At 38.9% G+C, this 24,893-nt stretch overlaps 1 protein-coding gene across 5 annotated transcripts in view; it reads left to right on the top strand.

The window, feature by feature from the left end:
• Nucleotides 1-24,893, top strand: part of RARB (retinoic acid receptor beta) — a 198,110-nt gene that overhangs the window by 65,185 nt on the left and 108,032 nt on the right. For 3 of the 5 annotated variants that reach the window (XM_077129977.1, XM_077129981.1, XM_077129979.1), the window contains one exon: nucleotides 7,383-7,524. In XM_077129977.1, the coding sequence (XP_076986092.1) occupies nucleotides 7,383-7,524 (142 nt within the window). Of the gene's footprint in view, nucleotides 1-4,015; nucleotides 4,395-6,342; nucleotides 6,452-7,382; nucleotides 7,525-24,893 lie in introns of those variants that run through there. The other 2 variants (XM_077129980.1, XM_077129978.1) reach the window with 2 other exon arrangements.

The raw sequence follows: 24,893 nt of genomic DNA, 5'->3' as shown, positions 1-24,893 counted from the left end.
CTTATATTTAGCTCTTTGATGCACTTTGAATTAATTCTTGTATAGGGCATAAGGTAAGGGTCCTTTTTCATTCTTTTGGCCATTGACATCTAGTTCTCCCACAAGAACATTTATTGAAAAGATTCTTCTGTCCCAGTTCAGTGGAAATGGGGGCCTTCTCAAAGATGAATTGACCATACATTTGGTGGTCTATCTCCACATTCTCGATTCCTTCCATGGTCAATACTTCTGTCTTTGTGCCAGTACCATGCTGTTTTGACCACTGTGACTTTATAATAAGCTTTAAAAACAGGAAGTGTTAGTCTTCCCATTTTGTTCTTCTTTTTTAGGATAGTTTTAGCTATTTGAGGTCTCTTTCCCTTCTAGATGAATTTGATAACCAGCTTTTCCCTGTCTTCAAAGTAGATTGGTGGAATTCTGATTGGTATTGCATTGACGTCTTAACAATAGTCAACTTTCCTATCCATGAGCACAGCTGTCTTTCCACCTGTTTAGATCTTCTGTCATTTCTTCTAGCAATATATATATATATATATATATATGGAGGTGTATGGTCTGGGAATCAAGCCCGGGTCTCCTGCATGAAGGGGGAACATTCTACCACTGACCTATCCATGCACCCTCTAGCAATATTTTGTAGTTTTCTTTATATAAGTCCTTTACATCCCTGGTTAAGCTTATTCCTAGATACTTGATTCTTTTAGTTGATATTTTTAATGAATGTTTTTCCTTAATTGTCTCCTCAGTTAGGTCATTACTTGTGTATAAAAACATTACTGAATTTTTCACATTAATCTTGTATCTTGCTACTTTGTTGAATTTGTATACTAGCTCAAGTTGCCTTGTAGTAGATTTCTAAGGATTTTCCAAATATAGATCATGTCATTTGTAAATAACGAAAGTTTTACTACTTCCTTTCCTACTTGGATGCCTTTTATATCTTTTTCCTGCCTGATTGCTCTAGCTAGAACTTCTAGCACAATGTTGAATAATAGTGGTGACAGAGGGCATCCTTGTCTTCTTCCCAGTCTCTGGGGAAAGGCTTTCCTTCTGTCACTGTTGAATACAATACTGGCTATGGATTTTTCATATATGCTCTTTATCATATAAATTTCTACCTTTTGAAGTATTTTTATCAGAAATTTTGTCCAATGCTTTTGCATCATCAATCAAGATGATCATGTGATTTTCCCCTTTCATCTTGTTAATGTGCTGTACTACAGTGATTGATTTTCTTGTATTGAACCACACTTGCGTTCCTGATATAAACCCCACTTTTTTGTGGTGTATGCTTCTTTTAATCTGTCATTGGATTTGATTTGCTAGCATTTTGTTGAGAAATTTTGCATCTATATTCATTAGGGAGATTGGCCTAGTTTTCCTTTCTAGGAAAACTTTATCTGGTTTTGGTATTAGAGTAATGATAGCTTCATAAAATGAGTTAGGTAGTGTTCCTTTTTCCTTAGTTTTTTGGAAGAGTTTGAGTAGGATTGGTGTTAGTTCTTTCTGGAATGTTTGGTAAAATTCCCCTATGAAGCCACCTTTTCTTCATAGACTTTTATTTGTATGAAGATTTTTGATAACTGCTTGTGTCTCTTGTGACTGGTTTGCTGAGATCTTCTATTTCTTCTTGCATCAGTGTAGGTTGTTTGTGTGGTTTTAGGAATTTGTCCATTTCGTCTAAGTTGTCTAGTTTGTTGGCATATAGTTGTATACTTATAGATGTATATATCATTTTTATTTCTTCAGGGTCCATGGCAATGACCCCTTCTCATTTCTGACTGTGTTTATTTGCACCCTCTCTGTTTTTTCTTGTCACCCTAGCCAGGGATCCATCAATTTCATTGATTTTTCTCAAAGAGCCAACTTCTGGTTTCATTGATTCTATTGTTTTTTTGTTACCCAATGCATTTATTTCTGCTTTTTATCTTTTTTATTTTCTTGTTCTATTTGCTAGTTTGCTGTACTTTGTCTGGTTCCTCCGGGTGAACAGTTAAGTCCTCGACTTTCACTCTTCTTTTTTAATAGAAGCATTTAGGACAATACATTTCCCTCTTATCACTACCTTTACTACATCCTATAAGTTCTGATATAGTGTATTCTCATTTTCATTCATCTCCAGATGTTTACCAACTTGTTTAGCAATTTCTTCTTTGATCCTGTGGTTTTTTAATAGTGTATCATTTAATCTTCATATATCTGCGGAAAGTTCTGGTTCTTTGGTTGTTATTGATTTCCAGTTTCATTCCATTGTGATCAGGGAAAGTGCTTTGAATAATTTCAATATTTAAAAATTTATAAAGATCTGTTTTGTGTCCCAGCATATGATCTATCATGGAGAATGTTCTTTGAGCACTGGAGAAGAATGTATATCCTGGTGTTTGGGGGTATATTGATCTATATATTTCTGTTAGATCTCATTCATTTATCAGATTGTTTAAGTTCTCTATTTCCTTGTTGATCATCTGCCTGGTTGTTCTATCTATAGAGGAGGGTGGTGTATGGAAGTCTCCCAATATTATTGTTGAAATGTGTGTAGCTCCTTTCAGTCTTGCCACTGTTTGCCTCATGTACTTTGGAGCTTCTTAATTGGGAGTATAAATATTTATGATTGTTATTTCTTCTTGGCGAATTGTTCCTTTTATTAATATCTTATGTCCTTTCCTGTCTCTTATGACATCTTTACATTTAAATTCTATTTTGTCTGATATTAGTATAGCTACTCCTGCTTTCTTTTGGTTACACCTTCCATGGAACATCTTTTTCCATCCTTTCACTTTCAGTCTGCATGTATTCTTGGTCTAAGCTGAGTATCTTGGAAGCAGCATCTAGATGGATCATATTTCTTAATTCATTCTGTCAATCTAGATCTTTTAATTAGTGAGTTTAGTCTGTTAACATTCAAAATAATTACTGTAAAGGCTGTTCTTGAATCTCATCTTATTCTTTGGTTTTTATTAGTCAGCTCTGTATATTCTTTTCTCTCTCTCTCTTTTTATCCTTTAAGTTACCCTTATAGTACTCTTCAATTCTGTGCCCTCCTCCAGACCTCCCTCTCCTGTCTTTTTTTTTTAGCTGATAGATCTCCTTTTGGTATTTCTCATAGGACAGATCTCTTGTTGACAAATTCTCTCAGCCTTTGTTTGTGAAAATTGTAATCTCTCCCTCACTTTTGAAAGACAGCTTAACTGGATAAAGAATTCTTGGCTAAAATCTCTTTCAGGATTTTAAATATTTCAGACTATTGCCTTCTCATCTCCATGGTGCCTGTTGAGTAGTCTAAACTCAGTTTTATGAGGTTTCCCTGGTATGTGGTGAGTTGCTTTTTACCCTGGTATGTGGTGAGTTGTCTTGGAGTAGGCCCATTTGAACTTTTTCTATTTTGGGATTGTTGGGCTTTTTTGATATGTATGTTTATGGTTTTTTATAAGGGTTGTGAGGTTTTCCCCCATTATCTCCTCAGCTGATCTTCCTAGCCCTTTACACTTCTCTTCTCCTTCTGGAACACCAATGATTTTTATATTTGTGCACTTCGTGTTGTCCATCACTTCCCTGATAACCAACTCTAATTTTTCCATCTTTTTTTGTGTGTGTTTTCGAATTCCATTGTCCTGTCCTCTAGTTCACTTATTCTTTCTTCTGCCTCTTCAGTTCTGCTGTTGTGTGTCTCTAGTATATTTTTACTTTGGTCTACAGTATTTTTTCAATTCTGTGAGATCTGCTATTTTCTGTTTATTCTTTGGAATTCTTCTTTATGCTCTTCTAGTGTTGTCTTGATATCCTTTATGTCATTAGCCTAACCCATTGAATTTATTTAGGAGATTTGTGTGCACATCTTTGATTATTTGTTCCAACTTCTGTGTTTCCTTCAGTGTTTTACTTTGGTCATTTGGCTGTGCCGCTCCCTCAGCCCTGCCTGTGCACTCCTGAGCCCTCCCGGCCTCCGTAGGGAAAGGAGCGCGGTGGTGGATGGTCTCTGTGCGCATTGACGGCAGATCTGCTGGCTTCTGGGTTCCCCACGCGTGCTGCCAACTGCTGAGGTGTAGGGTCATATCTCCCCACTTAGTTGGGGGTCAGGCAGGAGTGCAGGCGTGCTCTCCTCCTTAAGGACCCACAGTTCGCTGTGTGCCGCCTCTTGTCCCCTGTAGCGTCAGGACCAGCCACACACACCGTGTTTTTCCATCCCAATTCCTGTTTTTTCACTCAGGACCTCCCTCAAATGCCCGGTCCTAAGAAGCCTTGCCAGCCTCCCTGCACTATAACAAGGTGTTGATCACAGTTTTGTTTCCCAAAGTACGGGGTGCCTTCTTTCAAGTGAGACCAGTTCATGGCTTTAAATCCCATTGAATCACACAGAGAATCTTTCCGTTAAATTCTCAAAGAAAAAGTTTCAGGTCAGTACTGATATATCTCTAATGCTTGCTAGGCTCCTCTTTTAGCAAAAAGTTGAGTAGACCTCGGGTCCAAGCCTTTAGCAGATCCAGTATCCAGCTAGGGAATGTCCTCTTTTAGCAAACAGTTGAGTAGACCTCGGGTCCAAGCCTTTAGCAGATCCAGTATCCAGCTAGGGAATGTTATACTCTCTGATTACTGTTTTGCTTTACTTTCATTTTATTTGTTTCATGAGTGTCTTTTGATATTGACTGTTGATGCAGGTTTCCCAATTAAAGTAAAGATGAAAATTTAGCTTTATAAGTAAGGTTAAAGATAAAAGGTGTCAATCTAAATAAAAATAGTAAATAAATACAATTCAGGGGAGAAGGGGATATGGCCAAACTCACACACACATGGACTTCAAAGCAGTATTCTACAATGGAGCAATGTTTGTGTAGCAATTCATATTAATTGGGCTGAAGATGTAGAATGCACACCTCTCTGTGGTCTGGGAGGACATTTTTTCTTACTCAATTCGTGTATAAAAATACACCACAGCATATGTTTTAGTCAGCAAGTATTCTACCATGGTAGAAATGATTTACTGGAACTTAGACCTCCTGAAATCCAGCCAGAAATTTGATTTGGAAAACCCAGAAGTCCTGTTTAGTTTCTGCCATCATTGTTACTGAACCACCCTGACTGAATAATTAGTGCCATATGAAGTTCTTTAATTCTCTCTTCTTCTTTCATTTGAGCATCATGAGATTGTTTCTCTTTCCTCCACAGTCACTTACTAAGAATTTGTTGAACTGGATATTTAGTTTTCAATAAATGGAAGAGGTGACCTTTGGCCATACCTCTCCCTTCTTTACACGTTCAGAAAAGACTGTATCTTGCATTCTGTCAAGTGTTTCTTGGCAGGAGTGCAGTGGAAGTCTCTGTAAATTGAGTTTGTGCATCTGGCAGCCAAAAGTAGGTATTTTTTGCAGGGAAAGGTATGTTTTGAGGTGACTACTGTACACAGATTCTGTTAGCCTTTCAAAATATTTGTAACCTGTTATTTTAGATTGTGAGCGTATTTGTAGTTTCAGAGGTACAAAAATAAACTGTGTTTTCTTGGAAAATGTGTAAGTCTAGGATATGTGACAGGAGTTTCAACCTTGAACGAGATTTCCAGACATTTACAATTGAACCATGCCAGTAAAAATATGTTTATTTAGACATTAAGATTCTAAGGTGGCCACATAAGTATCCTGAACGATGTGTGTTATAAGAGCTTTCTTTGCTAATGTGCTTTAGCTTTGAATATTTTTAGTTCTGGCTCCTGGAGTGTTAATGCATTATGGGGAAAGTTGAATTCAGATGATGAGTCTTTTTTTCTGTTCAACACATTTGGTAATGTGTTTTTTACGTTTAAGAGAGAATTGTTTCTAATGTAGGTAAAAGTCACATCACAATTGATAAAGTAAAGCACTTTGCTTTTAATAGTTGTAATACTATAGAGATCCTTTACTATGGGCAATTAGAAGACAGAAAAGACAGCAGGTGTACCCTTCACTCACTGTTCTGTATATTCAAAAGGGATCACTTGATTATCTGTTGTCTTCATAGTAGTACGGTAGAAATGGGGAGTTCAAAGAGAAAGGAACACCAGTGCTTGAGGAACTTAAAGTCTGCTTTATTTCATCAATGTTTCACAAAAATTACGATAAATTGCTTCTTTTGTCAAAATAAAATTTTCAAAAAGCTAGAAAACCTCTCATTCAAATAGGCAGTAAGCTCATGTCAAAGATTTATTTAACCCATAAATGAGGATGATAAAGCTGATTCAAAGGAGGATATGAGAAAAATATCTAGGTGGGTAGAGGAAACAAAGATAGATGGATGGCTGTGGTTAAAGGAAAAAAATGCTGGAATAAGACTGCAAAGTTAAATACAAAATTGGTTAATGTTCTACAGGGCAATAATACAATAAGCTTCGGAGGGCGGTGTGACAGTGGCTCAGTGGCAGAATTCTTACCTGCCATGCTGGAGACCCGGGTTCGATTCCCGTAGCCTGCCCATGCCAAAAAAGGTAAAACAAAAAGCTTTGGGGTTATGTTTTCTACTGGATAGAAATCCCAGTAATTTACAAGTAACCTACCATCTTTATAGATTAGGTCCAATCAAGGATACATGGCAAGTCAGAGTTACTATTCCCTGGAGCATCAGATGACTCTTAAATGGGTTTGTCAGTGAATGCTGAAGGACAGCACTGCTCAATAAAACTTTCTGCAATGATAGAAATATAATATATCTGCTACCAATATGGCAGCCAATAACCACATGTGGCTACCCAGCACTTAAAATATGGCTAATACAATGGAGGAATAAGATTTTAATTTTATTTGAATTTGTATTTAAATAGCCACATGTGACTTGTGGCTGCCATATTGGACAGCCCAATCATTAATGGACATAGTCGTTTTTCAACCTTGTTTCCAATTTTGGATAATTTTTTCTTAACATTTTGCAAATTCAGTCTTATTTTAAATATTGTAACAGAAGCTAAGTATGTAAGAGAACTCAGAAGATGTCTTCTTTGAAAGTACCTGATTTTATTATGAAATGAATAATTTCTTTTGCAAGTATGAAGCCTTATGTGTAGGGTTTCTTGATAGTGGGCTCCCTTAAAATCTTCCTGGCTAACAAGGGAGCCAATCATAAAGTTAAGCCCATTTGGAAGGAACCCAACTCTGCATTATAGTTACCAAGTGAATTTTCTTGGTGTTAATATTCCCTTACTGGTAGAATAACAACCATGTCAAGTCTTGATTAAAAAGGTCTTTCTGCATGGCAACAAGAAAGGGCTGCCATTAATGAATCACAAGCATTAAAATAAGTCAAGTTTTCTGCTGCCAAAACTTTGTTACTCAGAAAGAGCAATCGATGTGCTGTTAAGACTGACTTTGATTTCTCATGAAACTGAATTGCTTTACTTAGGTTTCTCATCTTCTTGCTTGCAGGGTTTTTTCCGCAGAAGTATTCAGAAGAACATGATTTACACTTGTCACCGAGATAAGAACTGTGTTATTAATAAAGTCACCAGGAATCGATGCCAGTATTGTCGGCTTCAGAAGTGCTTTGAAGTGGGAATGTCCAAAGAATGTAAGTGGAATCTCAAAGAAGTTTTTTTCCTTTTTGCCTTATCTATATATGTATGATTTGCTCAGCTTCCAACATCAAATCGTGGAGGACATCAACATGCGGAATTCAAACATGACACTAATGATAGACTGTCAAGGGTAGGTATAAACAGAGATGACATGAAAATGGAATAACTGTGGAGCCTTTCAGATAACATTTGAGTGGCAGTTGGTGAAAAGGCAGGAGTTGGGTGTCGGGCATGACAGATTGGTATTCTGAGGCTGGTACCCACTCACTGTGTAGCTCAAGCATGTCACACAGCCAGCCAGCAACTCCATTTCCTCATCTTCTCAATGGAAAAAAGGATTTTGCCTGTATCAGTGAGGATAAAATGAGAGGAGAGTCTAGAATGTTAATTGTCATGGCAATCGGCTCTTCTTTGGTGGGGAGTGGGGTGCATGGGGACCAAATAAGTTTTGCTGTGGAAGAATCATTTAGGAAATTGGAGCCTTGGCCTTTTTTCCAAACTTGACTTAGCTTTTCTCTTTTGAGTTACCCCTTCTCTTCCAAATAGTAGTAAATTTATTAATGCAAAGGAGAGTATTTTAATACGTTAGAAATTGTTTGGTGATCCACAGACATCTGAGAATGGAGATTTAAAATGTATGTGATTTAATACAGGCAGATTATAAACACCAGGAAAAAATGTCTTTTCTTATATTCTTTCTTTGGTGCTTTCTAATGTTGGGAACAACAAAGTGGTAGGCTAATGGCTCAGCAGACCTGAGAAGGGCATAGGGATGTGTGACGCACGTAGGTGATTTCTGCTTCTTCATTCATTCCATGACTTAGGGATTTGCTAAAGACTCACTGTGATGGGTACTGGGCAGGGTACTATGTGAAGATTCTGAAGATGCATTAGACTTCATGCCATCCTCCAAGTATGTGGGATGGGAGGCAGGCACCCAACCAAGATCCTTCAACGGGGTTGGGAGGGTTATGTTACAAATCAAGAGTTCTTAGGCTTTGGAAATAGGGATTATGGCCATGGGGAAAAGACACATTGAGAGGGTGAGCCCCTCTGGACCAAGCAGCATTACTCTGAGGGTCTCAGCTGAGAGACTGGCCCTCGACAGAGAGCTGTTATGCAGAGATTATAGTGGATGTTTCTTGGTAGCTCACTTGGCATCCACCCCATACTTTCACCTTTCTTAAACTATACCAGACTTCAGTTCACATTTACCCCTCAGGGTTCTACAGTTCAAGAAAAATTTCAGAGTTGGCATCAACTCAGCAGACCCGAGCCAATCAGCATATTCCATGCCCCGACCAGTCATGGTTCGTGGTATGGTTATGTAACCTCAGCTGGTCCGACAAGAATGACCTTCAAGACTCTTGCTTAGGCTATGGGAACAGAAGGGCCCTCCCTTCCAGCACATGTAAACAAGGAAGCAAGTAGCCCCAAGTGCTGCTGGCAGCCATTTTCCAACCCTAAGGAAGTCACCCGGAGGACAAAGCAATCCCTGTTGATTGAAGAGTGGAAAGACAGACATAAATTTGGCATTGTTGAGTTGCCAAGCCAACCAACTCTGACATCTCTGGCTGGAGATCATTTTGCTACATTTGCCAAGGAGTACCCTTTAAGGAAGTTTGGTTTGGAGTAAGTAGTCATAGTTAGAGTCCTGATGACCAAGAACAGACTGGCCATACGACAGGGAGGTGTCCTGCCTGTGCCAGGCCTTCTCTGAAGGGTCTTTTTCCCTCTAGGTGGTGTTTTGCAGGTGATAGTCACTTGACCACATTTCATCCCAATGAACTTCAGAGATTTTGAACTATTTGGAATCATGAATGAGGACATATGAGGCTACTATTCAGTTGGTTCAGGCCCCAGCTTCTGCTCTTGAAGAGAAAAGCATGATGTTAACCCGAATAAGCCAAATTATTTCTATGTGTGAGACCCACATAATGATCACCCAGTGCTTCATTCTTGGTCTGACATTCCATAGGCATGGATGTCATGCTGCATTTCTGTGGGAGAATTTCAGTTCAGGCTGAAATGATAAATGCGTAAGCCAGATGTGGACTCAAGGAAAATCAGTACTTTTGCATTTATTTTGTGTGGGCTGGAGACCTATTTCCTGCTTACATTGCTTAAAACCATATCCTGCTGTTCTGTAAAAAATTGGCAGCTTGGTTGGCAGTTAAAAAAATAAAATATTTACACCCACAGGAAAGCTCTAGTTTCTACCCTCAAGGAACTTATCACCTTAATTAGATTGAAAAATATAGAAAATAGAAGAAAATGGGACCACTATGTCCAAGTATACAAAAATAAATTTTTAAAAATATTTTTTATTTAAAATTTGTTTTAAATATTAAAAAATTATTAGAAAATACTTTTAAAATATTTTTAAATAAAAAATAAAAAAATATTTTTGTTAGATGGAAATTGAAGGGGTAGAAGTAAATCCTTGGAGTATAGGGATTGAGAGTCTAGTAGAGTGTTTTAAAGTTGTAACAGAAAGAAGCAGGAAAATATTAGATTCAGTAACCAATTATACCACAATATACACAAACAAAACAAACCCAGGAATATTAGATACTTGTAGAATGCTAGAACTGAAAAGGGATCTTAGAGATTGATTTTCACTCACCTCTCTCATTTGACACAGAAGTACACTAGGACCCAGAAAGATGAGATGCTTTTCCCAGTGATCCGCAACTGGATAAAAGTAGAACCAAGACAGCAGTTCACGTCTTTTCCTTCTCCTTGCAATGTTTTCTCAGCTATGCTGAGATTAATAAGATTCATGTCTCAAGTATTGATTCTAGTCATAGTATACATCAATTCATTTGTATTTGTCAGAACTCTTTGGATGCAAGTGACAGAAAACCAAGCTCAAACTCATTTATGCTGTGAAGAAGGAAAAAAAGATAAAGCTGAAAGAAAAGCCCCAAATATATTATAGAAATAATAGTAGTTAACAACAGGGTGTTTTCCTGTGTCAGGCACTGTACTTATCACTTCAATGCTTTATCCCATTTGATCCTCACAACAACTCTATGACATAGGTTAGTTATAATTCCCCATTTTTTTGGACAGACATAGAAGAGAGGCACAGAGAGGTTAATTAACCTACTCAAGATAACACAGCTAAGTAAGAGCCAGCACTGTGATTTGGACTCATGCAGTTTGATTGTAAAGTCTGTACTTAAACTGTAGTATATATTGCATCCCATAAAAAACAGGTTTTAAAAATCTGAGTTCTCATAACTTTTCTACTCTATTTTATTGCCAGTGGTTAATGAAACAATAATCATGTCCCTTGCTCTATATTAAAGATGTACTCCCTAGAAAATCATGTGCAAATTTAATTTTTATAGATCAAATTTGATTTTAATGGTATCTGGGGACTTACTAGAGAAAGAAATCTTTTAGCATAGCCCACCAGAAAAGCATGATTATCTCTTCATTTTTTCTATTTTGCAAATACTTAGAATTTCCAAGGTATATCTTGGAATATAAAGGGGACCCCTTTAGCAGAGGAATAGCTATCTGTCAGACCATGGAATTTGAAAATGGTCATGGCAAGTGAAGAAAGTTGATTTTCAGCAGCATTCTAAAAGTGGTACAAAAATTCATGAGGGATTTGGGAAGGTGGGGTGGAAAGCAGAAGGACCCAAAGTTGAGTGATGAGCTTCTGCTTGTGAGGCTGGGAGGCTTGTAACACTGGCAGTAAACGAAAGTATGTGGCAAAGCCCTAAAATAAAAACGAGACACAAAAAGAAGAAAGAAATAAATGAAGATATGAAATTGGTAATGGTGAAAGAGATGCTCATATAAGGGAGGACTAAGTCTCTTAAGCTTGCTGTTTAGGGACTATAGGAATGAGACCCTGGAAAGCTGGACCATAGGCATTTGAGTGAATTGCAGAAATTCAAATAAATAGTTTAAATCTTTAAGCCAGAAGTCAGCAAACTTTTTCTAAAAGGGCCAGATGGAAAATAACTTTGGCTTTGTGGGCTATCTGATCTCTGTCACAATTACTCAGCTCTGGCAGTATAGCACAAAATCATCCATTTATGATCATAAGCAAATGGGTATGGTTGTGTTCCAATAAATCTTTATTTATCAAAGCAGGCAAGGGGCTGGATTTGGCACACAGCTCTGGTTTGTCCACCTCTGCTTTTCATAGCTCACCCAGAGGTCAAGTGTGCCACTTACGGCTGCTCTGTGACCTCCTCCGGCTCTCATGTGCTCATCTCCCACCAAGAGAAATCCCAGCTACTAGCCATACTGGCCCTCACCTCCCATGAACCTCTCACCTGCATGCTTCTTCACAAGCTGATCCCTGGAATCGGGCTTCCACCTTTTCTTCAGGCCTTCTTAAATGACACCTCCTCTCTTTGAAGTCTGCCCTGAATGCCATCCCAAGCTCTAATCAGAGTTATGACTTCTTCCTCGTGTGATCCCATAATGCTTTGCACATACCTCCATGAACCCCAAGCCTAATATATTATCCTGTAATTCTTCACACACCTGTGAATCTCCTAGGGTTCATCATACACTCCTAAAAAGCAAACATCAAGTCTTCTTCACATTTAGCCCTACAGCTTAGCATGATGCTTTGCTTAATGACATTAAATTGGCCTAGTGGTTAAATGTGGCCATTTCAAAAAAGCCAGCTGAATCTAGCATCTCCTTAGCTTTACTTTCTGAAAATTTGTCAGGCAGAACAATTCTGGTGTGCATCCATTCAAAGCTTAGTCATCTGCTCATCGGCTGTGGTCCCAGAACAAGTTATTCAGCTTCTTTGGGGTTGTATTTTCTACCTGGACAAGAGGAACACTAGATTTGACTAACAGCTCAGGCATGATGTGAGAATTGACACTTTTAATCCTGTTTAGACAACAGTTTCTGCAAACTGCCTCCTCCTTCCAGCTCGCTCCCCTAGAAGACATCAGATATCCTAATGCATTTGCCAGCCAATAAATAAATATAAAAAGGTTGAGCTGAGCAGGTGTCTTGTGTAATTGTGGGTACCAAAAGGCCAGTGAAGGTAGAGTCGCCCCAAAGGCCTGAGAAGGGAGGGCAAATGGTGGAGTCCAGACTCACCTTCACCAGACCTTGGCTATCAAGGGCTCACTGATGAGAGGAGGGCTCCAGTGGATAGGCTAGAAGTTGGGGTCAGGAGACCAAAAGACAATGGAAGACAAGAGGTCAGGGTCCAGACCCTTGTGCTGTGATGAAGGCAAAACAGAGATCCTTGGATGCTGTCAGTGTGTGACCAAGTTCCCATGGGCCCTTGGCCACTGAGATCAGTTGCCCCTCCTATTTGTAACCAAGACACTGGGGAAGGTGCTGCCCTTCTCTGTCTGAAAACCACTGGCCATTAATTCACCAAGGGAACCACTTTGTATTATTCTTTAAGCTTAAGTTTTGCCTTTGAGTGATAGGCAAAACCCATCTTTGATTTTGTTTAAGATGCTGTTGAGCATTTATTTCACAGCGATTGTTCCTATGACAGTTTTGTAAGTGTGTTTGCAGCATAGAGCAATTGAATAATCTCTGAAGGGTCTCTGAGCCCTCCTTGATACCTTCTCATTTGGGATATATTGAGCTTAAAAACAGCTTTTCATAAAGTGTCTAAATTCCAGTTTATACTTTTGACATGAGCGTCCCCACGGGTGGACTAGATGATATGAATGTGCCTTGTGGATACTCAGACACTTCTACAGAAGGATTGTGTCGCTGTGTTTTTCTGAGTCTCTTCTCATTTCCCCTTTAGTGTTAAACTTGGATTGAAACAAACCTCTTGGATTAAAGGCACTTAACTGCAGTTAAAATAACTTTTGTTGGTTCCCAGATTATATCGATACACTCATTGACTCTACTGCTGGGTTTTACTGGCTTCGTAACAAGAAAATTCATATAGCAGGTTGCCCTGTGTGCTTGGGAAATTACATAAAAATCATCATCAGGGCACTTAATGTCTTTCTAATTTTAGTTTATTTCTTCATTTGTTCCCATGCTTCCTCCTCGCCTGCTACTATGTCTCTGTGCTTCACTGTGGTCATTTTGTTCTGCTCAGCAGAGATGCAGCACAAACCCACAACCCTTTCCTTTCACCCATTGCACACAAACTCCTAAGATGCCCCCCAAAAGTAAATAAAAGGTGCAGACCTCATAGTTTCATGTCTAAAAATGTCATAGAAGCTGAAAAATAAAAGTCTGCTGTTCCTTTCCATTTGTCACATGTTAATGTTTTCCTGCATCTGTCCCGGAAATAAAAAAAAAAAATTCCGTTTGGGCACTGACAGCCCTGTGGTATCAGTGCCACCATGGGATTCAAAGCCCATTAACACTCAGACTGCAAAGGAAGTATTAAAATTCCTTCAGCTTTACTAACACATTTCTCCCCGCAGCCTGGCTCGTGGAAACGGGACACTCAGCACATTCTCACCTTAGAAAAATGAGAAATTTCCGTGACACAACAGGACAGATCAGGGGAAGGAACAAAGGGTTTTGAAGGTTCAGATGCAGCCCCACCTTCTAGCTGTCTCATCTTGGGACAGGATGTGTCACTGCTTCAGGTGGACTGAGCTAACCTGCGGAATAAGAATTATCAAGTCAACCTTGGAAGATTGTTTTGTGCATTGGCCCTAGTGAGTGTCATGCATTCAGCACCATGTTAGGCACATAGTAGGTGCAAATAAGAGATAGATGTTCTCTCAGTGTCTTCCTCTGGTGTTGACACCTGCTCTTTCCTAGGCTGCTGTTGCTGCAGCCTCAGCTGTTTTTTAATTATAACCACAGCCTTGATCGCACTTTAGGAGAAAAGTGAAGAGTGGAGGCTCTATTTGTTTTGAATTGTTTGTAATGCCCCAGTGTAGATTTACAGCCCCAAAGATGATGTCACAACACTGAAAACAAAATTTGCAAGCATAGTTTCTAAAATAAATATCCACCTTCCTCGGCTACTGTAAACTGCGAGGCAAATGGTTCATTTGCCTGGAGATGCTGGGACATGTATAATGTCCCTCAGTTCTTTGAGGGAAACTGAACTGGGGTGTAAGAAAGGACCCTTGGCCGCTTCCTGCATCAGTTGGCTCGTGGTGAGACCCAGACAGCGCCAGACCCAAGCTGAATCACAAATAAGGCAAAGTCTCACCTCCCTCCCAACATCCTCCTTTTTAACCTTCATTTAGTGCCTTCCGTCTTTCCTCATGCTTTATTTGGGACTCAGTGACCTGCCTTTCCTCTGGATCCATCATCTCCCTTGTTCCAGCCTCATCTTGCCCAACCTCTGGCCTCTTCAAGACTGCTTTTGCAGTCCATCATCTGAGAGGAAAGCGGGGGTGCACCTTAATGATGATATGGGTGTCGATCCTCGTGAAGTGCTTTCCCAACAGCATCCTCCTAAGATGCAGGTCATTCCATGCAGCAGGTGGGGCAGGTATAGTATCCTGACTCTGTTTCCCTTAGTTCAGAGAGGTTAGCATATCTGCCTAAAAGTCATACTGTAGGCTGAAAGCCATGGATCTTAATTCCAGTTCCCAGTATCCTTTCAACTATATTTTGCTTTTCTAATAAGGTCTTGCATGCATTTAATGCTACAAAGTTTTAGTATCTCCATCTGTATTTACTCTCAATCAAATATATTATTTACATCCATGATTTGATTGGCTATATATAGTTGTTTAATGAAGTGGTTCCCCAAGTGTAAACTCTGCACTCAGTGATATGGAATATAATGTTAGAGAGTATTGAACTTGGCATGGAATAACGTCCTATCGGATAGTGATAAAGGTGTTCCCTTTTTACTATTCATTTAATCTTTCCCATGAGAAAATCTCAGTTTAATGTTAGTACATCCTTAATTAACACCTCTCTATCCTTTGCTCATCTCTCCTTTTATTATCTAGGGTTGAAGCATGCAATTGGATTTATTTCAGGGGTCTGCAAATTTTTTCTTAAATGGACAGATAGTAAATATTTTAGACTTTGTGGGCTATTTAGTGTCTGTTGCGACTAACAACTCTGCGATTGTAGCATGAGAGCTACAGGAATAAGCATGGCTTTGTTCCAGTAAACATTATTTACAGAAGCCTGAAGCCAGCCTGTGGACCCTGTTTACTTTTTTTTTTTTTGCATGGGCAGGCATCGAGAATTGAATGTAGGTCTCAGGCATAGTAGAACACTGCCTGCTGAGCCACCATGGCCTGCCCAACCCTGTTTACTTTTACCCTTGCCTTCAATTTAAGGCAAACATTATTACTACTCCCTTTACTATAAAATTTAAAATTTTTCTTTAAATTTTATTTAGGGAAAAAAAGTAGTTTAGGTCAAAATGATAAAAATATAGTGGCTTGTGAATATGTGAAAAGTTCTGAAGATTGTAAGTACAAGAAAGACTGCATTTTGAGTCTTAAATGGTTTTGGACAGTTGTTCTTGTATCTTAATGGGAAGAGAAAGAGAACCTAGAGTCAGAGTCTGGGAATCCGTCCAGTGGGTAGATCTGTCATGGTAGGATTTCAAGCACCCAGGTGAACTGGTGAAGGGAACAAGAGAGGCAGAGGAGACCCTACGCTGCCATGTGTACTCCACCCCTGAAGAGAGGCAGTGCAGGGCAGTCATTTAAAGCACAGGCCCAAGACACCAGCTTGGGTTCAGATCCTAGTTCTACCACTTAATTAGCTCTAAGTGATCTTGGGCAAGTTGCTTAATATCTCTGTGCCTCAGTTTCCTCATCTATAACATGGAGATAATGTAATATTTACTAGCATTTGTGAGGAATAAATGAAGTAATATCTGTCAGGGGCTAAAACCACAACTTAGGTTAAGTGTTAGCTGTTCTTACTATCCCTTCTGCTATGATAATGACTCATCATGACCTCTAAAATATATCACATTTGATTATTGGTATGGTCCTTAGTGACTCTTCAGTGTGGTTAATGTTCCTTCCAGCCCAGTAGTCCATTTACTTGAAGCAAGGGATATTCTTAAATTTGCAGCCTTTCCTCGGGGGCTCAGGTCTGCACCCCCAAAGCGAGGTGAAAGGTAAAGGCAGCCAGGTACACTGTTGGCTCTGGGCCAAACGAGTCTGTGCTGGGATTCAGGGCACTCCGTCGCTTACACAGTCAGTTCTATGCAGTACAGCATGGGCAGAGGCTTGCCAGGGCACTCATCTCCTGCCATGCTCCCCAAAGTGCCCCATGCTCCAGCTGCCACTAACCATTCAGATGACCATTGTGTGATGCATGCTCACACTGCAGGGCTGTCCCTGCAGTTCCTTCCCCGCCTCCCTCCTTCTCACTCATCCCTCAAGCTGCCTTCCTTCTAAACAGAGGCACCTGCCACCTCTCTAAAAAGCGGGGACTGTGTGGGTTACTCTCTCCTCTCCACAGTGTGACATGTTGGCAGCATTTCTGTAAGTGCGACTTTCAGAGTTACAGTTATTTTTGAGTTCAGGAGGTACATGTGTGTCTGAGAGCGTGAGTGAAAAAGAGGAAGAGGGAGAGAGCACAAGCGAGCTCCCTACACTCAGTCCTTTTGTAATGGATTGTAGTAGTCAAGCAGTACTTGAGGAGTGGAGTTTATGAATTAGGAGCTTTTGTTTGCTCTTCCTAAGATTTAGAGATTTCAAGCACATGAAGTTAAAAATGAAATGCAAGCTCAAGAAGTCTTCAGGGCCCATTGACATAATGAGCCCATTTTTAACTTTTCCATTTTGTCTTATTCCCTCCTTTATACCCTAAGAGTGATGGTATGTTGCCCCTTTTGTGACATGAGGTCCAGACATTGTTTGTTCCATGGTGAATATAGCCAGATAGAACTTATAAATACAAGTCTCAGCAGAGAAGATTTGCCTTCCTCTGAAAACCATGTGCCCACATGCACATGTGCATGCACACACACACAATAGTTCATCAAATCGTAATTTGTTGGAGTATACCATTATTTCATGTGCCTTCCTCTTAGGAGATGAAAACCCCAACAATTAAAATGCTACACACCAAGGACTGTAAGATGGGTGGCAACTTCAGAGAGGGAGAGAAAGAAGAAGAGCGGGAGAAACCAGATATCACCCCTGAAATAAAAAGGAAGTGCTTCACATTGTAGGCAGAAAATATTCTAGGTCCTCCTGTTGAGCTCTTTTTTCATTCTGCTTTAAATAGACATTGATAAACCTGAGTGCCCACAGATAATCCCCAGCACAGAGAATTGGCTGGATAAATATGCAAGTGCTTCTAAAATAGCTGGCAGAGAGCCCTTTGTTTGGAAACAAATGTCCCTGTGAAAATAGCCACCTGAAACTCTCCCACAGTCCACGTATTCTGGGGCGATGAACATGGCCCTTTAAGTACCTTCTCCCAGTGACAGCAATTCTCAGGAGGGAGGCTACCCAAATTGCTCAATAAACCCGTGCAGAGTGCAGTGTGGAATTCGCTCTTCCCAGAGAGGTATCGAGCACTTCAATCCCATCTCTTCTCCCTCTGCCATTGCAAAATATTAGTTATTGCAGTTAGGTTATTTTTTCTCATCCTTCCTTTAAACAAAGAGTTGAGCAATTACCCGATGAGCTGGGTTAATGAAGACAGGCATCTTTTGTGTACACAGACCAAGGAAAGCAAATATCCCAAATTCTTTAAGAGAAGTAATGTTTTTTGCCCTAAATACTCATTTGATTGTCCCAACACTTCATTTACCAGCCTAGAATCCCTTCCTGATTTTTTTTTCTTTCCTGACTATTTTATTTTCAGAATGATTTGAGGGGAGGAATGTTATATTCAGGTTTCCACCTGAAGTCCCCATTTTTCTTTGCTAGTTTTGGTTTTTGACTTTATAACGTCACTTGGTCTGCCTTCTAAATAACGTCTTAATTCAGCCACATTGTTTCAGTTGTAAATTGGAACTAAGGAATTTCACTGGCTTTTCAAATTGAAGCCACTTAGAAGCTAGTCTTGATATGTCCCTTCCAAAGGGAATGATAAAAGTTGCTGCTGCTCAACTCTGCCAACTCGGGGGATTTAATGAGAACAGGATTAGAATCGAGTGCATACCATAAATGAGTGAAGCATTCCCACTTTGTATCCTGCAAAAATTGCATGGAAACTTGCCAGTGGTGCCCTTGAACTTTGAGCTTTCAGAAACCTGAAAACATGCAGGCTCCAAATGTCCTCCATCCCTCCCGCTATGGAAGTGGCTCCCTTCACTCTGAGCAGACACTTGAAGAGAGCCTTCCCCATATTCCTCATGGGGATAATGGGCTACAGTCCTGCAGGATGTAATGTCCCACTTGGTTTTTGCAAATAGTGCATTTTACTTGGCTTTGGGTTCCTATATAATAGAATTATGTCTATCAGATTGAAATGTGGTACTTTACCCTAGGAGAATGGCTGACAGTAGAAGGGCTGACAACAATAAGTGTTGGTGAGATGTGAAACAATTGGAACTTTCATACATGGCCAGTGGGAGTATAAAGCGAGCCAAAAGTTGGGCAAACTGCTGAGCGGTATCTCCTAAAGTTAAGCATACTTATACCAGTATGACCCAGCAATTTTATTCCTGGGTATATGTTCAAGAGAAGCGAGCTTGTAGGCTCACCAAAAGACATGTACAAGAATGTTCGCAGTTGCTTTATTTGTGATAACCCAACTGTGGAAACAATCCACGTGCCCATCAACAGCAGAATGTGAGAATAAAATCTGATATTTTCAAATAATAGAATATGCTTAGCAATAAAGACACCGAACAAAAAACTAACTACTGATAAATGCAACAGCACCAGTGACTCTTACAGAAATAACGTTGTGTGAAAGAACTCAGAACCATATAAAAGCATTTGATATGGTTCCATTTATATATGGTTAATAAAACCACGCACACATAAACTGTATGATAGATAGGAAGGGATATTGCTGGGAAGGGGCATATAGGGGCCTTCAGGGGAACTGGAGTTTTCTAACTTGACCAGTGTAGTGATTACACTAATGTCTGTTTATTAATATGTAAGTTATACCTCAGTGAAAAAGAAGAAAAAAATTGGGATGTGGTAATTGTGTTGGAGAGTGCAATAGGATAGCCATTCCTTCCTGTGCATAGAGAAACTGTTTCCACCAAGAAGTCTGATATGCTTTAATTAGAAGAATCCTCTTCCCTTTTAAGACATGAAAATTTCTTCAGGATGTGCTTTGACCCCTCTGCATTTTGGGTTTTCCTCTTATGTTAGACCATTTTCATTTGCCACTTTGAATGCCTAAGAAACACCAGATCTGAGATATTATTCATAATTTACTCTGAATTCTCTGAGGATGGTTATGTAATACCTTTAATTGCATCAACCCACCTAATGAGTTTTTCCCTTTGGTGCTATACACTGCAAATTAATAGCCCATGGACCCATTCACAGCTTGTGTTTTGGAAAAAGCATTTCAGCCATCAAGTAATAAAAGACATATAAAAAAGATAATGTAAGAAATATTATTTTTAAAAGGTTGAATTTTAGTGCCAGTAAATTCTTCACAGATATGTAATGTAATCAAACTGTGGTTTACAGACCTGGGTGGATTCTAGTTTAAAAATTGTCTAACCTTTTTTTCCTTGATTAAAAAAATTAAAGAAAGATGTCTTTTAATTCCAATTCATTGAAGTCAGTCGGGACTTTATGTTAATAAGTGATCCAGTTGGGATGGTTTTAGGAAAGTTAGTAAAAAAAAAAGATTTTTTAAAAACAAATATCAGAATAATTTCTCTGTGGGATTTTTCAGATTTATAGTGAAAGTTATATATTTATGAAAATACCATTTACATATCCCTATCCTTTTTGTTAAAAAAGGCACTTAATATATACTGATGGCAGAGAAGAGAGCAGTAGAAATGGCAAATCCTTTCCTAATGCCAGTTGGTAAGAATGAACAATTTATCTGGTATCTGAAATTTAGACCTTAAGACATCGAACTCTTGGTTTGGTGAAAGAATATATTAAAACATTGGTTCAGGGTATGGAATCTAACTTTGAACATATCAAATCTAGTAGAGATTGGTTATTTATGCAAAAAGGTGAATATAAATAAACTCCAAGCCTTAACACATTTTTTTTTTCTTTTTAATACTGGGATGCCATCCACAAAGAAGGCATGAGATTGTCAAAATGCTGTTTAGAAAACCAAATGATAACAACTCAGTAATAAAAAGAGAAAAGATGGTCAAAGGATTTGAATAAATATTTCCCCAAAGAAGATATTCAAATGGCTGATGAGCCTATGAAATGATACTCCATATCATTAGTCATCAGGGAAATGCAGATCGAAACCACAATGAGCTACAACTTCACACTCACTAAGATGGCTGTAATAAAAAAGATGGATAAATATTGATGAGGATGAGGAGAAATGGGAACCCTCATACACTGGCATGTGGGAATCTAAAATGGTACAGTCACTTTGGAAAATAATCCCTTTTTTCCTCAAAGAGTTAAACATAGTGCTACCATATGACCAGTGTTTCAGTTTTCTGGCTAATAAAGCTAATACCATGAATTAGGTTGGGCTGGCTTATGCAATGGGCTGGCTTATGCAATGGAAATTTATTCACTCATAGTTTTGAGGCTAAGAGAAATCCAAAATCAAGGTTTCATCAAGATAATGCTTTCTCCTAGAAGAACGTGGCCTTCTGGGGCCGGCTGCTGGTGATCTGAGGCCCTTGGCTTTACTATCACATGAGAATATGCATGGTGGCCTCTCCTGGCTTCTCAATTCCATTGACTTCCAGCTGCTGTCTGCTCCCTGTGCCTTTTTCTCTTTCTGTGACCTTTCCTAAGATCATCAGTATTAGGCTTAAGAGCCATCCTGATTCAGCTGGGCCATACCTTAATTTAAGTAACCTCATCAAGAGGTCCTATTTACAAGGATTCACACCCACAGAAATGAATTAAGTTTAAGAGTGTGTTTTTCTGGGGTATATAGTTCTAAGCCACCACACCCAGCGATTCTCTTTTAGGTATCTAAATATCCCAAAATAATGGAAAACACATGCCCACACAAAAGCTTTTATATGAATATTCTTAGCAGCATGATTCATAATAGCCAAAAAGCAGAAGAAACAGAAATGTCCATCAACTAATGAATGGATAAATAAAATGTATATTCATACAATGGACTATTACTCAGTCATAAAAAGGAATGAAGTAGGGTGGGCCACAGTGGCTCACTGGCAGAGTTGTCACTTGCCATGCCAGAGACCTGGGTTTGATTTCTGGTGCCTGCCCATGTAAAAAAAAAAAAAGAAAGAAAAAAAGGGAATGAAGTAATGCTATATGCCACAATTGGGATGAACCTCAAAAAATCTATGCTAAGTGAAAGAATCAAGACACAAAAAGATCAGATAGTGTATAAGAAATGTCCTGAATAGGCAAATCCGTAGAGAAAGTTAATTAGTCATTGCCAGGTACTGGGAAAGGGAGATGAAGAATGACTGTTAATGGGATATCTTTTGGAAGATATGAAAATATTGTGGAACTAGTGATAAGGATTTCACAACTTTTATAAATTTAGTAAAGGATTTCAAAACTTTAGTAAATTTACTAAAAACCAATAAATCACATGCTTTAAAAGGGTGACTTTTAGTTTTAGAAGCCAAACATAAAAGATTGTAATTTATTGTTCAACTTCTATGACAGTCTAGAACAGACAAAAATAATCTATGATAGAAAAAAAATCAAAAGAGTATTTGTCTCTTGTGTAGGGGGTAGGAGATGTAGGGGGAGTGATTATTTGGTGTTTCGGTTTGTTAAAGCTGCTGTAATGCGATATACAAGAAATGGGTTGGCTTTTACGCTGGAGATTTTTAAAAACATTTTTTATTGTATAATACAACATATATACAAAGCAAAGAAAGAAAAAAATGATTTTCAAAGCATACCTCAACATGCAGCCACAGAACAGATCTAAAAGGGTGACTTTTATGGTATATGAATTATATCCTCCCCCCCACAAAAAAAAAGCCAAATTAAAAAAATAAAGTAGCCACTTGACTTGAGGGAAAATAGGAGAATAAGCCTGGAAGTCAGATTAGATCACTGAGGTATATATAGGCTGGCAGAGAACCCATTTTGTCATTTTGTTCTGTTGTTTCTGTAAGTCGAAGCAAAAAGGAGACGAGGCCAGTTCTAAGACTGTAGGAATGCAGATGGTGAAAAGAGCCTCACTGTTCAGAAGAATCTCACATTTTCCAGGTACTGAGTTCTGAGATGAATGTCTCCTCTCAGTCTTCATAACAAGAGCATTTAGGACGGCCTCAACATTTTTCATTGCTCTCCCCTAGGATACCTCTCCATATAGTAAAACCTCATCTGTTTTCTGAATTGCAGTAAGGACTTAGAAAAGCCAGACAATCATTATGACCTTGGGCCTAAAGAAATAACTATGAATGTGAAATTGAAGGATGCATGATAAAGATGGCTTCCTCAAAACAAAAGTTGGCTTTCCTCCTTCATTCCATTTAAAATTTTGTAATTAAAAAAAACTCTCTCCTCAAATAATGGCTTTTCGGGGAGCTACTCAATCTCCATTTGACTTTTCCTTTTAAAACAGAAATCTGCATTTGAAAAAATATTTTCTGTTTTGTAAGGTATAATTTCTGTATCTTAATTGCATAGAACTCATGTACAATTTTGTAAGTTTGATAACATATACATCCTTGTAAGCACTTCCCAAATCAAGACTATGCATAGTTCTGTCTCATATTTCTAAAAACACACAGAGCTTGCAAGATATAAGCTCAAAATATTACAAACTATTACTTTCTTTTATGTTTCTTTTCTAGGCTGCTCAAGCAGATACCATGAAACGGGTTGGGTTAAAGAACAGGAATTTATTTACTTATGGTGTGAGACTGGGAAAAAGTCCAAGTTGGGGTGTCACAAAGGCAACACTTTCTTCCTGAAGCCTTCAGCAGGTGTTCTGGAACTGGCTGCTGGTGATGTTTGGTCTTAGCAGGCAGTGCACATGGTGGGCCTCTCCATTCTCTTCCAGGTTCCATTGAATTTCAGGTTCTGGCTGCTCCCTGTGGCATTCAGTCTCTGTGGTAGTTAGATTCAGGTGTCAACTTGGTTAGGAGAAGGTGCCTAGTTTTATTGCTGTGGACATGAGCCAATGGCATGTGAAGCTCATCTGTTACTGATTACATCTGCAATCAGCTAGGAGGCATGCCTGCTGCAATGAATATTGTTTGATTTAATTGACTGGTGCTTAAATGAGAGAGCTCAACGTAGCACAGCAAAAGCAGCTCAGCATACCTCGTTGCAGCACTTGCAGCTCAGCCCAGGCCCTTGGAGATGAAGAAAGGAATCACCCCAGGGAAAGTTGTTAGAATCCAGAGGCCTGAAGAGTAGGCCAGCAGAGATCACCTTGTGCCTTCCCATGTAAGAAAGAACCTCAGTTGAAAGTTAGCTGCCTTTCCTCTGAAGAACTATACATTTTTAACGAAATAAATCCCCTTTTATTAAAAGCCGGTCCATCTCTGGTGTGTTGCATTCTGGCACTAGCAAACTAGAACAGTCTCTTTGCCTGAATGTTGTCTAGTATAAAGGACTCCAGTCATAGGATTAAGACCCATTCTGATGGAGGGAGGCCACACCTTAACTGAAGTGACCTCCATTAAAAGGTACTACTTGAAATGGGCTCACACCTACACAATGAATTTGCTTTATGGGCTCACACCTACACAGTGAATTTGCTTTCAGGTCATATTTTTTTCTGGGATATATATATAGTTCGAAACTACCACAGTGAGTTTATATTTTAATTTTTGTTAGCTGTGTGATGAAGAAAAGATAAAGTTATTTTTGATAGAAGAGATTAAATTAGCTATTAGCTTAAACTGGGGTACAACTTCATTTGTTCTACTTTTGTAACACTTTAGTCTAAATAAAGTGGATACTTTCAATTCTTTTTATAGAAATGGTTGAAGAAGTAAATGCCAATACTGCTTTGTAGTTGTTTGTTTTTCCCAGCAGGGATCAAATCCATTCTTATACAGTTACTTGTTTTGATATCTAAGGTTAATATCCATATTTCTTACAGTATAATAGAGCATAAACCAAGGGTCAGCAAACTTCAACCCATGGCCAATTCTGGCTTGCCATCTACTTTTGTCTGTAACGTGTTATTAGACTGCAGCAAGTTCATACATTTACATATTGTCTACAGTTGTTTGGGCACTACAATAACAGTTGAGCCAGAGACCATATAACCCATAAACCTAAAATATTTACTCTCTCTCTGGCCCTTTACAGAAAAAGTTTGCCAACCCCTGCCATAATCCACCTACTCTCTTTAACTTTTTTATTTAATTCAAACACTGGTTTTAGGAATTTAGCTGTATGGC

This window comes from Tamandua tetradactyla, chromosome 15 (assembly GCF_023851605.1).
Source record: "Tamandua tetradactyla isolate mTamTet1 chromosome 15, mTamTet1.pri, whole genome shotgun sequence".
Lineage (NCBI taxonomy): Eukaryota > Metazoa > Chordata > Mammalia > Pilosa > Myrmecophagidae > Tamandua > Tamandua tetradactyla.
The sequence above is the reverse complement of the archived record's forward strand: the minus strand, read 5'-3'. Positions and strand labels throughout refer to the sequence as shown.